Below are 15,421 nucleotides of genomic sequence, written 5' to 3'. Positions count from 1 at the left end.
GTAAGGGTAATAAAGCATGGCAATAAGCAAGCTTACCCAATTCATGCCTTTGAGTGGCTGGAAGGGACCGCTGGGGGACAGGAATCCTCTGAGATACAGAGTAATCTACAGCTGACCTTGCCATGTACGGCTCACATAATAGTCTGTTTCAGAGCTCACCTCCTGGGTTCACTTATGCATAAACATTATCATACTGTAGCCATACATGAGTGCAGAGGTTGGCACGGGCACAAAGTGTCTTCGGTTCTGGCTGCTGCTTAGAGTTTGCAGCCAGAAAAATGCTCTCAGGTTATATAGCATGAAAAAACCTTACATCCTTGGTATTATTAAAGTAAGCGGCTTAAAACAGTAATATGAGCAAGTTGTAGTTTTATCAGCAACAATATCTTTAGATTTTGTAAGCAGCAAGCCTGGCTGAGACGAGGTGAGTGCTTGGCAGAGCATGTGAACCTCTCTGAATGTAGATATTAATCAGGATACAGTGTTAGACAGCTGCCACCCTGGGAGCCCACAGCTCTGGTGTCAAATCCCCCTCAGCGAGCTCAAAAGGAGAAGAATGCACAGCATGGGGAGGATGCGTCCCAAAGCGTCACATTGTTTGCAACGGATGTTTTGGCAGATGCCCTTGTCAAAAAAAAAAAAAAAAAAAAGATAATGCATGCTGCTTGTGTGAACTTGTACTCTTCCAGGTATAATATTTGCCTAAGGCAACAAATGCACGTTGGAATACTTATTGTCATGCTCTATAAATAAATCAAAAATGAAAAATCAGAATTAGAGGGGGAAAAAAAGAGTACAGTTAATATTGCAAATGGAAAGCCAGAAGAATAGGAAGACATTCAGACTAGAAAGGAGATATCATTTGCTGTGGGGCAGGCATTAATTTAGTGGAGGTTTTACAACCACATACTGATCAATAACACATTTAAATGGAGCAGGGAGCCTTGAGTTTGGACTTAATTGTTCTCAGTGCTTCTCATCACTTCTGAATGCATTTGAAAATCCCCGTTTTCATAGACAGATGCTAGGGTTAGACCTAATTGCCCTCCATGTGTGGCAAGAGAAAGAGATTAAAAGTTTTGCAAGCAATGCGGGGAACAGATTTACAATCACAAATTGTCAGAGTGAGGCTGTATTTTTGAAACCCTTTGGGGAAGCAATAAGTGCCTTTTTTTTATTTTGAATTCATCTGGGCTCTTTAAACACAAATCTTTAGACCGACCAAGTGTGTTGGTGTTATAAGAACAAAACAACTGACATGCACCTCAATCATCATATCCGAGGGGAGTTGCGTGCAGCCGCAGTGAACAACAGCATATGAGAAACAACAGGATAAACCTGCACTGCCCGCTGTAGAATTTAATTAACAACAGTGGGGACACTGTGCACATCTGTAAAAATCATACAGTCCTCTCTGGGCTTATCCATTTTCTATGTAATATTTTGAAGTCACATAGGTTTCATAATTACAATTGTTTTTCCCCCGTCTCCATGAGAACTCCCCTCTATGCATATTAGCAAATGCCCTGAGCTGCTGTAAACAAATACTGTAGGTGAACAATTAAAACACAGTAACAACATCTGCTTGTAGGGACAGCAACCAGACAGAACATTGTGTAGTTTTTGTTGCTCATGCAACACTTTTGTTTAGCAATGCCGCTGGGTGAACTGAAGACTGACAAACATGAAAGCTGACGAACATAAAAGATAGCCCCAGTCCTTATGTTTAAATTAATACATTTCTGAATACAAGGCAAACGACAAGCAGCCCTTCAATATCTTGCCATAAAGGAAGCCTTTGTTTGCAGTATTACATGAACACTATGGATTTGACAAGATATTGTGACACAAAGTCCAGATTATTAAAACACCACAATACTTCTCAGTCTTGACAAACAGTAGATCTCTGACAGCGTGTTGTTCAAACTTAACACTCTGTATCTTTATTTGAGAAGTTTTTGCGCTGCCACATTATGTTGACAGAGTCGAATGATGAATAATTTTCGCCGGGCGGCTAGACAACACCACATTACAAACACAATAAAGAGATTCCCATCACTTTTGAATTGTTTCTGTGACGGCGATTTGAAAGCCACCTGGGAAACGGAAACGGTGACGAAGAGGCGCACAAGATATGAATGATTTATAATGGCCAGAATTAAACCACTGACTATGGATGCTGAAAAAAAAAACATTTTCCGCACGAATCATAAAGGTTCTATTTGTCTGGAATCTGAACTGCATTTGCTTGTGTCAAAGTGTAAAATATTCAGAGTGGTGAAATGAGATGATTTTTCATTAAAAAAGAGTCAATTCTTTGAAATGGATTTAGATTAATGAAACTTTTGGTGTATTTATTGACTGACCTTCAGTAAATAAATATCTCACCATCTTTGTTTAGCATGAATTCAGATTAGCTGGTCCTCGAGATAATCTGAGTTTCTAGTCCAGTGACGTAGTGATATGGACGTGAAGTGATGTAAACCTCCAAAGTAACACAAGGGTTTTGATGAGCATCCTTTGAAGTTGTGTCCACTGGGGGAAGCTAAAGTTGTCAGGTCAACTTGCTTCAGAAATTTTTAAAAATTGAGCAATTTAGCTACTTAGATTACTATTTAACTCTAGTTTGCAGTCTATCCGTTTACCTTTCTATTTTCTTATCTAGGTTTTCATTAAACTCAAAAAGAGGTTTGCTCATAAAGGAAAGTTCAGTCAATTGAAACAATGCCAAATATAGTTGCTGTAGCTGACATTTTGAGATTTCTTTCAAGTCAAGCTTATTTCGTTTAAAAACACCATAAATACTGTAGAAAAAATAAAATAAGTGATTCCTAAGTCACATTTCTGTACTTTGTTGTTTGAGATCAAGTTAAAATAGGAACAGAAAAGTCAGCAGTGAACAGACAAAAAAGATAACTGTAGGTCCCTCTCACAGACCTGAAATCTTACAACTCCAATCTGCACAGCTTGACTGTATCTGTTGGTGTGTAATGACCTAAACCTCTGGTGATGTATGACACACAAAGACACACCGACACACCCAAAGAGAAGTAGAATAAAAAAGAGATGACTAACCTAACCCACCTGAGCTCGGCTCACACGGATCAATGTCTTCATCATCACTTGGACACTCCGCTGAAGCCACCATCAAGTCATCAGTTGTCTGAAAAGAGAGAGAGAGAGGGACATAGGCACAGAGGTGAGGGCATGGATTAGTCGTATGAAGAAGGTGAGATGATTCCCACTCGAAACGACCAAAAGTGGCATTTCTAGAGGCTTAGGTTAAGGAGAGTGCAGGCAGATGGCATGTGAATCCAGACAGCTACACTATTTGGCTGCTGGATTTATCTGTCAACACGACCACACGCTGCCTTGGCACAGTAGCAGCTGCTGCGCCGTTTTCCAGGCTACAGCTTCTTTGCAGAAATGGGATCAGATTATTGAGGAACAGTGAAGGCTCAGGTTCACAACATAATTGTCAACCCACATGCTCAATTTGTGTTTCAGTGGCCTGTGTGGCTTTGCAGATATTTACAATGTCGAGGGTTTGGAAGGAGCCGTCAAATGTGCCTTTGGCATTTAGAGGACTATTGGGCATTGAATGTAAAAAAAAAAAAAAAAGTCCCTAAAAAGACAGAAAACAGGAGACAGAGAAATAGAAATTTAAATCAATATTACCTTCTATCTTTTACAAAATAAGCATACAAAAAAAGAAATCTATGTTCTCCTAATGCACATGCTCTTTTATTAAATCCATTTCAGACCAAAGATGATAGAATGTGCCGTCTTAGAGAATGGGAAAGGGCAAACAACGGACCAGAAAAAAGCACACTGTAAAACATTATACTGCAATGTTTTTTATAGTCTTCCCTCAGGCCATTTGATCAGCTCTGCGTTAAAGGTCATTTCATTTAAGCATGGCAGCCTCCTCAAGGCCAGGTTAGATTTTTGGATATGAAGTGCTGCTAAGTAGAATGAGCTGCAGCAATAAAGCAGTGCCCATTGTTTGTAATTTTGTGGTGAATAAAAAGAAAAAAAAAAAAAGAAACTGGTAAAGAGGGCATCAGGCCCCGAAATAAAGATGGACGCTGGCTTTTATTGCATTTGTGCCGTTATGTCACTAATGTTTAAATGTGCATCAAAACATCTGCTAGTTGGATTAGCATTGACTCATCTTAAGATAATGAAAGGTGATGTCATTTTGCCGAACATCCATTTGGCTACTCTTAATCTGATTTTGCTGTGACGGTAACATCATTCTGACTTTCTGAACACGGGCCAACATCATCTTTACATAATAGTCCTGGAAATGATAGATCAAGCCCATTAAGGGTGCTGCGGCGGAGGGCCGTTTCAGTTGCATCTGCAAAGCGTGAGGCCTGGGGAAGCCGTCCAAATGTAAATTTAATTTGCTGTGCATGAGGCTGATATACAGCATCGGCCATCCAGATGGCGAAACCACCGGATCCCGGAGTGCCACATCCATCACTTCTGCCTCGTGATTTGTTTTTCCTGGCAGGAGATCTCGACACACTACACTCTCTGGCAGAGGTACGGGAATCAAGGAATCAATACTGCCTCCCTAGTTGTCCCACCTTACCACTCTCATTCTCCCTCTCACAGACCTTAAACTCCATCCTTCAGATTTATTGTAGAGGTGTAGAAGAGGAAACAGTGTGATGTGGGTGTGTTATATATAGGATAACTCCCCAAAGGATAACCTAAGAGGAGCTGTTTATACTTATGTTTTAATTCCCTCCTACAGGTCAGAAAGAGGCCTAATACTCCACTTTATAGCTATAAATCTAAATCTAAAACATGGATATTTCTCTTTTATAAGAAAAAAATAATGCATGAAAGAAAAAAGCAGTACAGTAAATAGGATGAAAATATAAAAATATTAAGAGTATCAAGACGTAAAAAAAATGAAAGAAGCAAATAAAAATAAATGCATTTGGAAAACTAAACAAAGACAATGTCACTTGGAGCATTTTTTTTTGTATAATCAGTCATTAATTTGATTGTGGAGGAACTTATTTATCCACAGCAGTTTCAATGCACTGCCATCACATTTTATAACCAGGTTGACAGCCATACTTTGGACCGTTACAACAACCGGAGTTTTTTTCCCTCCTTTCTTTTCCAGCCATCATGTTGTACACTGGCCGATGTGTTTGGGGATCATTATCTAACTCACAAACCAATGCTTGACAGTTGGTACGAAATGTTTGTGCTGATATATCATGTTCGGATTTCACCAGACATGGTGACATGATTGTTCTACATGTCCCGTCTCGCATTTTAATGCATTATTGCAAAAGTCAGGCTGCTATATTCTTATTCAAGTGAAGTAATGTTCTCCCAGTAACCTTTCCAAAGACTTTTGTTCCATCTCTCTCTAATTGTCCATTCTTGAACTTTGCCATTTAACATGGTTACGACTGTTTTAGATGGAGCTTCATGCATTATTTTCTTTTTGCAACGTTTCTGTCTTTTCTTGACTGCCTTTTTATTATGTTGTTTTTCTTTGGTGAGATTTGTTTCTCATTGTAAAACTGTGGCCTTCAATTTTTTGGAAAATCGCCTTCCCAGATTGAATGCTAGTAACAGTGAATTTTATAAGGTTCTTTTTGATGTATTTTCTTACTAGCATTGTATCAACACCTTCACTATCTGGATCAACAAACTTCTATGACTTTTTCTTTTATGGAGATGGTCCCAATAATGAGGTGCTCTAATTAGGAGCACCTAAATGAACATTTTCTTCAACCTAAAAGAGAGGAGCAAAGGTGAAGTCAGTTTTTTCTATGCCTTTATTGACAAAACATGGAAACGTTTTTTCCTGATGATAGACCCTTAAATAATGTCATGTTCCCAGTTAAAAACTTGGGAAGACTTGTTATATTTAATCTAAGTTAAATTGAATTTGTGTGTTGTAGATGTGTGTCTGTGAACAAACATAATAAATTTGTGTTACTAGCCCCTCTATCAACCTGGAAAACTGTGTAGGTCAACATTTTATGTGGCCATGACCTGGTTGAAATCCAATAACATTACCAATTCATGGCGTCCTCCAATGCCTGGATTCTTTTTTACCCGTGACAATTCAATGTGGTCCATGTGTGAGGCTTACCATGCAATTTAGCCACCGTAATGAAAACTGACAGGTAGGTTGGGTTGAGACAACCACAAAAAACATTTTAGATTGTTTTTCAAAGAAAACAAACAACTATAGATATTATCATGATCATTCTGATGTACCATCAATTTTGATAAAAACAACAAAAAACAATGCAGCCACTTAAAGGCCAATTATCATCATATTTATGGCCGAGAAATATTTCAAATTTTGAAAGTGTAAAACGTAAGTAAGTTACTGTCAGTGTTTCAATTGTTTATGACTGTATATAGGTAATAGTAAAACATAAAAAAATAGACTAGATGCACACCCTCAAACCTAGATGTGCATATTTGAATGATGATTTAGTATGTCTTGTTTAACAAAGCATGGAAGTGTGCATATAGAAAGCACTCAAAAATATTTTATTATTGATAAATGGCCTGTACTTGCATCCTTCCAAAGGACGCCAAAATGATTGACACTACGTTCACTCATCCATGTGCTGATTCCCAAAGGGAAACTAAATGTTGATTTCTTTCATAACTGTTTTACTAATTTTGTGTCCCATGTCAGTACGTCTTTGAATCAAGTGAGGGAGTATGTTTGCAAATGCAAGATTATTGTTTTAACTGTAGGTGGACTGTAAAATCAATGCATGGCTTGTTAATTTAAAGTAGGATGTTTTGGTGACCCAGTTGTTTGGTGATAAATGGGAGTGCAGTGGCATATTGGTGCGCCTCAGAGTAACACTGCAGTTCAAAACAGGATAAAAACTTACAATTTATGCTTGAATGCTGAAAGAATTTGAGTGTTTTGAAGCAGTTTATTTTATTTTTTTTTTTTTTGCACAAAGGGTCAGTCTTCAGCACAGTTTTTAAATTCTTTGGTAGGGTGCCGGTCTTTTAGGTGTTCAAGCTACTTCTCCCATGCAGCATTCTTGACTTTCTCTCAGTTAGTAGATAAAGCACTATATGTCCCTACTTGAAGAACACAAGTTGGCGCTACGGACTTCCTATTACTACATTGACAGAGCAGTGTGTTATGCACTGAAACAAGAGCTTGTTATTCTAAGTGCAACATCATCACTCTTCAGCAAATATTAGTTGCAATCCAAGCTGCTTTGTGCTCACGTTTTATTAATATTTCTGCTTGTAGCATAAGTAAATTAGTACAACTCTGGTGAGTTACAACCCTGGCTATAATTGAAAAGGAAAAGTTGGACAATCTTTATTGTCTGCCCATAAAGGTTATCCGTCACAATTCTTCTTCAGTGTTTACCATTTTCAGAAATACTGGGTAAAGGAGTCCAGTTGATTGATTTCATAGAATCATTCCCACAAGAAATATGCCACAACAGATACGTTTATGAACAAGATATACCCGTGGTTCATTTTATGAAGGCACTTCGAAAATGCTAAAAGCAAAGACTCAAGGTTTGCAAAGCATCATTAATCTAGCTGTAAAGTGCTGAAGCCATGGTGAACCTACAGCACAGCTCATTTATCTAGCTCTGCAGAGCAGCAGAGACCTCACTCCTCTGAGGGAACCTGGGGAGACAGTCAGAGAAGTGGAAGAAAAAAGTAATGCCTTCCTGCTTCCTTCACAGAAAGCCAGCCATAATGTTGTGTGTATACTGTAATTTCAGATTATTTAGCTTACTAAAGTCAATTTGATTAAATGTTTCAGAAAGGTAAAGGTATCGACTGGCCTTGGCTCATGCAGTGATTGAACCATCAAAGAAGATGCCGACCAGGAATTTCGTACCTGACTCAGCCAAAGGTTCCCCGGTGCTTTCTGTAGTACCGTCATGCTGGTTTTCGATCTGTGAGAATTGATAATGGTCCTCCATAATGAGATGTCCAGGCTTAGCTGTGCTCTGCATGTGCTCGCTAAGGCTTAGTCAGCAGTCACCGGTTTATCTACAACTTTATAAACACTGATCTGCTTCCTAGTAACACTCAACGGCCTTGCAGTGTCCAGCACAACTCCTTAATAGTTCCTATATGCAGCGGGTGACTTTAATATAATGCACTACAGTTGTACACGGCTGCCCTGGATGCATGTTTTCCTCTCCTAATGCTGGCCTGCGGAGGGATAGAGAAAGGAAGGCTGCTCTTCAGGGAGGAAGCTGTGCGCTGCTGCCCCGGTGCTCGAGAGCAAGAGACACCTTCTCTGTGATAACCTGTCGGTGTGTCTCCATGGAGAGTCGTGGGTTTTCGCATTGTTTTCTCTCCGGTCTAATTTGATGAATGCTCCCTGGCACACAACATGTCTCTTTGGAGACGAGCTGAAAGTCAGGAGGACACTGAAGGCATCTGAAAGGTTTATCTGAAGCATGCCTCTGCTGTCCCGGTAATGTATTCCACTGAGGATGCTTGCTGTTTTCTTTTGCCTTTCGGGGTTTTTTTTCCCCCTAGTAGGCCATTTTTTTTTTTTGTTCCAAAGCAAGCCAATGTTTTAAAGGCTCTCTTTCTGGTGCACACTACTGGTCAGTGACAATATTGTAGTGTGTTTCAAAAAAAAAAAAAAACAAAAAAAAAAAAAACAGCAATCTTATTTAATGTAGATTTTATCTATATTTTGTCCAAAAAAAGTAACTTATGTACCTGCAGTTTAGATGATAGACAGACATTTATAAGAAAGGGGTATTTGCAGTGGCATTTCCTTCTAAAAGAACAAACAAATAAAAAATGACCAATAACAATTTTGACAATTTCTTTAGACATTGGTACTTTTTCTATTGTCAACAATAATTAAGACTGTTATTTGAATTCAGTTTGAATTGGTTTAATTTTTTAAAGTGCATATTGTGATCAGTGTAATTCTCTCTCCAGTTGACTTTAATGCTTACAATTATTAAGCATTTGAAAAAATAAAAAATAAATGTTAAATCTCCACTATGAATGTTTGCTATTTAGACTAACAAAAATTAAAAAAGTCAGGTAAACAAAATGAAAGGAAGTATTTTGCTTACATAATGTCCTTGGGGAAAAGACACAAAAAAAAAACATGTATGTTTACATATATACTTTTCATGAGATTTTTTTAAAAGTATAGATTTGCACAGCTGTGAAGGTCTCAGCCTTGATTTGTCTGTAAAGCTGAGGAATCAACATTCTCTACGTGTTGCTGCTGCCCAGACTGTGTGCCATTATTTGTCATGTTGGCACCTATTTACACTGAGAGCAGCCTGCGAGGGTCCGTATCTGACCAGAGCGGCAGTGGACTAATTGGGAGGAGTTATCTGTCCTAAGTTTCAGCCTTGCAGTAACACATTATTAAAGAGCGCTGGAGAGGTAGGAGGAGGTGGTAGATGAGGGTTCGTGGGTCGACATGGAAAGAAGCCAGACGCTATGTTTAGATCTCAACATATCTAAAGGCTCTGCATTCAAACCGTCATTCAAGAAAATGAAACGGTGTCTAGTTTATGATGCATACACATGTTCTTTATTTACCCATGGCAGATTTCACACACCAGCAGCAGCTCTTATCAGAACACCTGATGACAACCAAGTATCTAACTTAGCACCCTGGAACTAGGTCGATGTTGATAAATAATTTAGTCCCAGATGCTCAATAGATTCCAACAGAATAATGAAGGCATGTGGGCCTCTCAGGCTGCGAATTCAGCTCAGTGTATTGCCTGGCCTTCGCCCACACACTTCCTACTGCTGGCCTGACAGGCTGTCAGCATAATACTCTTGCACAGAAACAGACGAGGGTGAAAGACAATCAAATGTCATTGTCTATATCACAGAGAGTTGTGCAACAAACACCGTATAATGGGGTACTTATGTTCAAAACATCCATATTCTCCTGGCGCTCTCTTTAAGTTGGAGAGAGAGAAAGAGAGAGAAAAAAGAAGACTCTGATGGAGGGTTTCATGGTGACACAACAGATTGTCAAAATTATTCACAATCGAGTGCTGAAGTGTAGGAAATAACCATCTGGGGAGAAACAGAGGCTGTTCTTTGAAGGAGATGAAGAAGAAAATATTCCATTTTAACGTCGACCCACAAATTTTATAGATGAATCACAATTTAAAGCACAAACATAAAGAGAAGATGGGGAGTTTGCAATTAAATGGATTTATTGCTATTCCAATGCTGATGATACGAAAGCGCTGATCAAAATCTATATTTTTTGGCCTTCCCGCCATGAACATCCGTTGTTTATATTAAGAGCAGATCATAAACTCTTTCTGATCGACCCGTCACTATTACTTTAACACCAAGACAAAAATTAACTGTAATACAAATAAGCAGGTGTGCATTCTAAGAACTCATTTTATATTTCCTCTCAGTTCAATTACTGAATTGAATCTGATATCTGCAAATGACCTCCAGACCCAGTTTAGTGTCCCAAACTGTCACAAGAAATCATAAAAATCCTTAATATTCACAGACCAAGAACTCCTGTCTGAACAAAACCTATTAAGGAAACAAAAATATGTTTTTCTGTTTTTAAGAAACTTTTTATTATAATAATTGCAGATAATGCATTACAGATTAATTATCCCGAGTTCCACATGAGCCAAACACAGGCAATATTTTAATTGTAGTTTGATCTCAAAGCCCAAATGAATTACCTTTAAAATTTTTGACATTTCTCAGAAGCAATTTGTGTTCAGTAATTAGCATGTGATTTTATCCGCTTTGTTATGCCGTAAGAACTGTCCATGGTTACCAGCTGTTCACACTTTCACAGTTATCAGACGCAGGTTCTCTAGGGGGAAAAGGTTTTGCTTTATGTAAAAACACACCAGCTGTTGCTAGAAGTCAACCTTGGACTCATGAGTATGACTTAAAAAAAAAATAACAGTGGTCTGAGGTTCTCCATCTCCTACCCTGGTGGCCACATGTTTCTGTCGCACCATACATCTTAAGGCTTAAGTCGCTGCACCCCAGACAGTCTAACAAGATGCTGGGAGGCAGCTTCACACACCTCGTAAAGTCACAGCATGCCAGTGTAGAAGTAAACCGCTTTTAGGAAACCCACAAAAAGTCCTCTTGGAATCGAAACGAGCAGTAAGCAAGGAAGACGAAAAATGATTCCTGTCTTATTGGAGAATCTCTTTTAAGACAGTTATGCACATGGGCATAAAGAACACTTGAGATATTTGTTACAGTTTAAACGCAGCTGACGCAATGTCCTGACAGTGTGCTAAAATACCTAAAAGACCGGCACCCTACCAAAGAATTTAAAAATAAGGGAGTTTTACCTTTGAAAACAATAAAAGTGGGAAAAAAGCTTGAAGAATCAACTCATTCCTTAGACTTCTGGGTACTTTCCTTCATTTGCCAATTATAAAACTGAATACATTAATTTACCGTGTGTCACTACAGTCATTTGCACTGAATCAGTGTGTCATTAAAATAAGTGTCAGAATTTCATCCAACCAAATGCAGAGGGTAGCTGTTTCATAAATTAGTTTATTGTAATATTTATTTATTTTGTGTTCATATATTATAGTGTAATAAATTTCAGCCTTACTTCCTTTCTTCTTTCTTCCTATTGACATGAACATAAGTAGTTTGTAGAAAAAAAGTCTTATACATTCTACCCCTTTTCTAAATCATCAATTCACTATACTATAAACAACTAACGGTTTCTGTAAAACTATATTTTTTAAATCTATTGCTGCTGACAGAGCCCTGAACAACATTAGGAAAATGTGGCGTGCTGTAGCAATCTGCAGCATGCCACAGATTGCTACACTGACATACATTACTGACATTGCTTGTGAAAAGTCACAATTTGAAATTTTGTTGTCTGCAAAACACTGAATGGTATAAATGAATCCCGGAGTTTCCATCTTCTATGAGGCATTTAGATCCCTTAGGTCATAAGAGGTAGGTTCACTCCGAGCTAAACAAAAGGAGCAAACATTAATGTGTGCAGAAACGTTTAGCTTCTTTAAATTAAGATGAAATATTTATTGTCAAAGATTACATTATCGGATTATGTCTTTCAAGTATTAGCTACGTATTTGGTTTAGATTTCATCCTGATATTTCCTTAATTTCACATCACATTTAAATTTCAAGAATATTCTTGTAGTTTCCTCTCTTTAATGGAGCATCGTCTGTCTTTGTTCATTTATTTTGAGTTACTTTGTGTATAATTTGTACTATGCAGACACTAGCATTGCCTGGCCTTGCTTCACAGACTCAGAAAAAGAAAAAAAGAAAAGTTTAGATTTAAGGCTGCATTAAAAAAAGACACATAAGATGTAAAGGTGCAACGCAACAAAGGAGGGAGTGGACACGAACTACATGCATAACCAATTCAATATGACTACCTACTTTTAATATATTTCCTCTCTGGGACTGGAGAACAGTGCTTTTGTGAGGACTGCAGCTTTTTATGTGGCAGCTTCAAGGAACTGCTTTGTAGCTGTTACTTAAGTCTCCCTCAGGACTCACTTCGGCTTCTTTTTCAGGAACAGTCATCTGCATGGTCTTAATGAAAAATTCTAGACACGATATGTCTCGGCGCACAAAAGTAGCCGGCGCGTATAGTTGTCTGCCTGTGTAGGAGGAAACACCAAATCCGTTTCTCAGTCACTGTCTGCGTCACTCTGTCACCACGTCCATCACTGACTCACAGCGAACTTATGTGTGACTGGAGCCTGATTTAGACAACTCAAGGCATCCTGTGCGCCATATGACAAACAGCTGATATTTTGATTCTCAATTAGGCCTTGTGGCTATTATTTATTGCCGTGGATGTAGATATCATTTTCATACAATATGGACATGTGCTTGCAGTCACCTCACAGTAAGAGTGCATGCTGAGCAGCTGCCATCGAGTGTACAGCTTCTAGCAGCTTACACAAGAGAAGGCTGGTTGCCTTCTGTTAGCTTGACGCTTTAAACGATAAAATCTGACTATGATGTTCATAAAACACTATCTGCTTCCATCTCCCTCCTACGCTTCCCCCTGAGTTCTCTTGTTTCTTCTCTTTCTTCCTTGTGCAGCTCCGCAGAAAGTGTATTGCATGGTCGACTCCGTCTCTCCTCCTTATCCTTGCTTTCACACATCTCGGATAAATGAAATCTGCCGCCATTGGAGCATTTTCCCCCCTTTGGATTCCCTGATATTTTTGTTATCTGAAATCGAATCTGGAGCTCTGTGAGTGTCTGTGGCCCTCTTTGCTTGTAATCTGGCCTGAGAGCACAGAACTACCCAGGAGGAATATCATTCGCTAAGGATAATTGAGGGAGTGAAGGAGGCATAACAATTACCAGAAAACGCCTTGTAATCACGGTAATTTTTTATCAAAATTCTTCTACACAAACACTTGTGATTTTCAGTCAAAAATTACAGCTCAGTTACTCATTTTCTTGTTTGTCAAAAATCTAAAAATAGATGACAATTACGAGCATGATGCCCTGACTTTTGAAGAAAAAGAGAAGCAGAAGAAGAGATATCCAGCTTGGCCACAAATCACTGTCTTCCAGACTTTACCTGCGCCTTGACGTGCAGTCCCAGTCCCTCATGCGGTGACAGGAACAAATTTGTCATCCTAATATAGATGCTATCATTGCTGAGATGAATGTACTCAGGCCTAATTCCCATGTGTAGCGTTTGCTAAAACATGACATGAGGGAAGAGGAAGAGCAGCTTTGCCCTACAACCGCAGACCCGGTTGCCTGCAGCCTGCAAGAGGGTCTCTGTAATCAGATTCCTGTCCTTCAGGTCAAGATTTGTCACTCACCAAGGGCTGGGAGTGAATGTGATAAACTAATGACTGATGAACTGACTCAAGACAAAGGCAGACAAAGAAAATCCAAAAAGAAAAACCAGACAAATGAAAGCATAATCCAGGTATAATGTATTCACTTTGAACAAAACAAAATTTCTGTACTACAAACAATCCCTCTGGTACATTTGTAATGCATGAACTCATGACTTCAAGTCAAAATGTATTTATATTTCTGGCTCAATGTGACATGACACAGATTGGGATAACCTTCAATAATGCATGGTAGATAATCTAGGGCATTTTATGGACGAGAAGCTGCACTGCCAGTTGCCGAGGATGCAGGGAACTGACTAAGGAAACAATGAATGCCATGTGCTTGGAGATGGAGTTCTGGGCAGCATAACCATTTCCTGGACTCAGCACAGAGCTGACCTCCATGAATCCATTTTGCTGGTAGTTCCTTCTATGCACTGATAAAGCAATAGGTCTGCTGCAGATCCCGTATCCTGATGCTGTAGCAGAACTGACCTAAAACCTGTGGCGGTTTTAGGTTAAATGTGGTGGTGGGTAATACCTCCACCCATCAGGTGAAATGCAGTAGGTTACCATGGAAACCCTGGCTGCAGGCATGTGGAAGGACATGTCTGACCAAGGATTTGCAGATTTCTTAGTTAGTAGGTCACCCCCTGTTGTTTGGGCATCAAGACATGTGATAGCTACTACTCCTTTAATAGACACCCAGCATCTAAAGAAGTCATTACTTGAGTGAAATCCTGTAAACAAGAGAAAACCAATTTTGTTTCATTTTACATTTTGAATATATATGCAGTTTATTGTTCTTCTTGTTTCTATTCACAATTTGACACAGATAATTATATAGACAGAAACAGGTATATGTCTGTTTAGGTGAGAGTTAGACATAAAAGATAAACTCTCAAATTCAACTCAGATTTTTAAAAAGTACGTTTTTCTTTTCTTAAACTGTGCACATCCTCTAAAATGCAAAAAAAAAAAAAAAACTTCAATAATAAGCAGAATTTTCACTAAGCACGTCCAACAAAACACCTAATTCATGGCAACCTGTATGCCAAACTAACATCATTTAACCTGATATTACCTTGTATTATTCTAGCATTCTACCATAAATTTAGCTTTTTATGATTATATCTGCTATTGAGAGAGCTGCTCTCTGGACACAGAATATCATCCTAATCAAAGACCCGCAGCTGTAACAGGGCCAACGCTATCCATTTGAATGGCCTAAGCACAAATGTTTTGTGGTGACACGCTTTTGCAGGTTATCCATTCTGCAGTTTCTACTTATTGTTTTGAGAAATGCACTCACTGCTGAGCAAATGTTATTAGTGATATGAGAAATGCACGAAAGCAAGTGCCAAAAGCTACAAAAACAAAAAAATCCCCAAGGTCTGCAGAACTTCTTCCCATGAAGTTATATATTATTTTAGACTAACAGACTTTAACACTGCTGCTCAAAGTAACAGCAGGGGGACAACACTGGGTAGACTGGGGAGAGAGCCACAGAGGAAATCAATCTTTTCCTCAAGCAAAAATGTTAGTTTTAAATTACTTTTA

General features: G+C 38.8%; 1 protein-coding gene across 1 annotated transcript in view; it reads right to left on the bottom strand.

Moving 5' to 3' along the window:
- LOC106904256 (neurexin-1-beta-like) overlaps nucleotides 1–15,421 on the bottom strand; it is a 39,663-nt gene that overhangs the window by 12,671 nt on the left and 11,571 nt on the right. The window contains exon 2 of the mRNA XM_014968519.2: nucleotides 3,085–3,163. Coding sequence (XP_014824005.2) covers nucleotides 3,085–3,163 — 79 coding nt within the window. The remainder of the gene's footprint in view (nucleotides 1–3,084; nucleotides 3,164–15,421) is intronic.

Source organism: Poecilia mexicana, unplaced genomic scaffold, assembly GCF_051168715.1.
Source record: "Poecilia mexicana isolate PSO_F unplaced genomic scaffold, ASM5116871v1 scaffold_15, whole genome shotgun sequence".
Classification (NCBI taxonomy): Eukaryota; Metazoa; Chordata; class Actinopteri; order Cyprinodontiformes; family Poeciliidae; genus Poecilia; species Poecilia mexicana.
The sequence above is the reverse complement of the archived record's forward strand: the minus strand, read 5'-3'. Positions and strand labels throughout refer to the sequence as shown.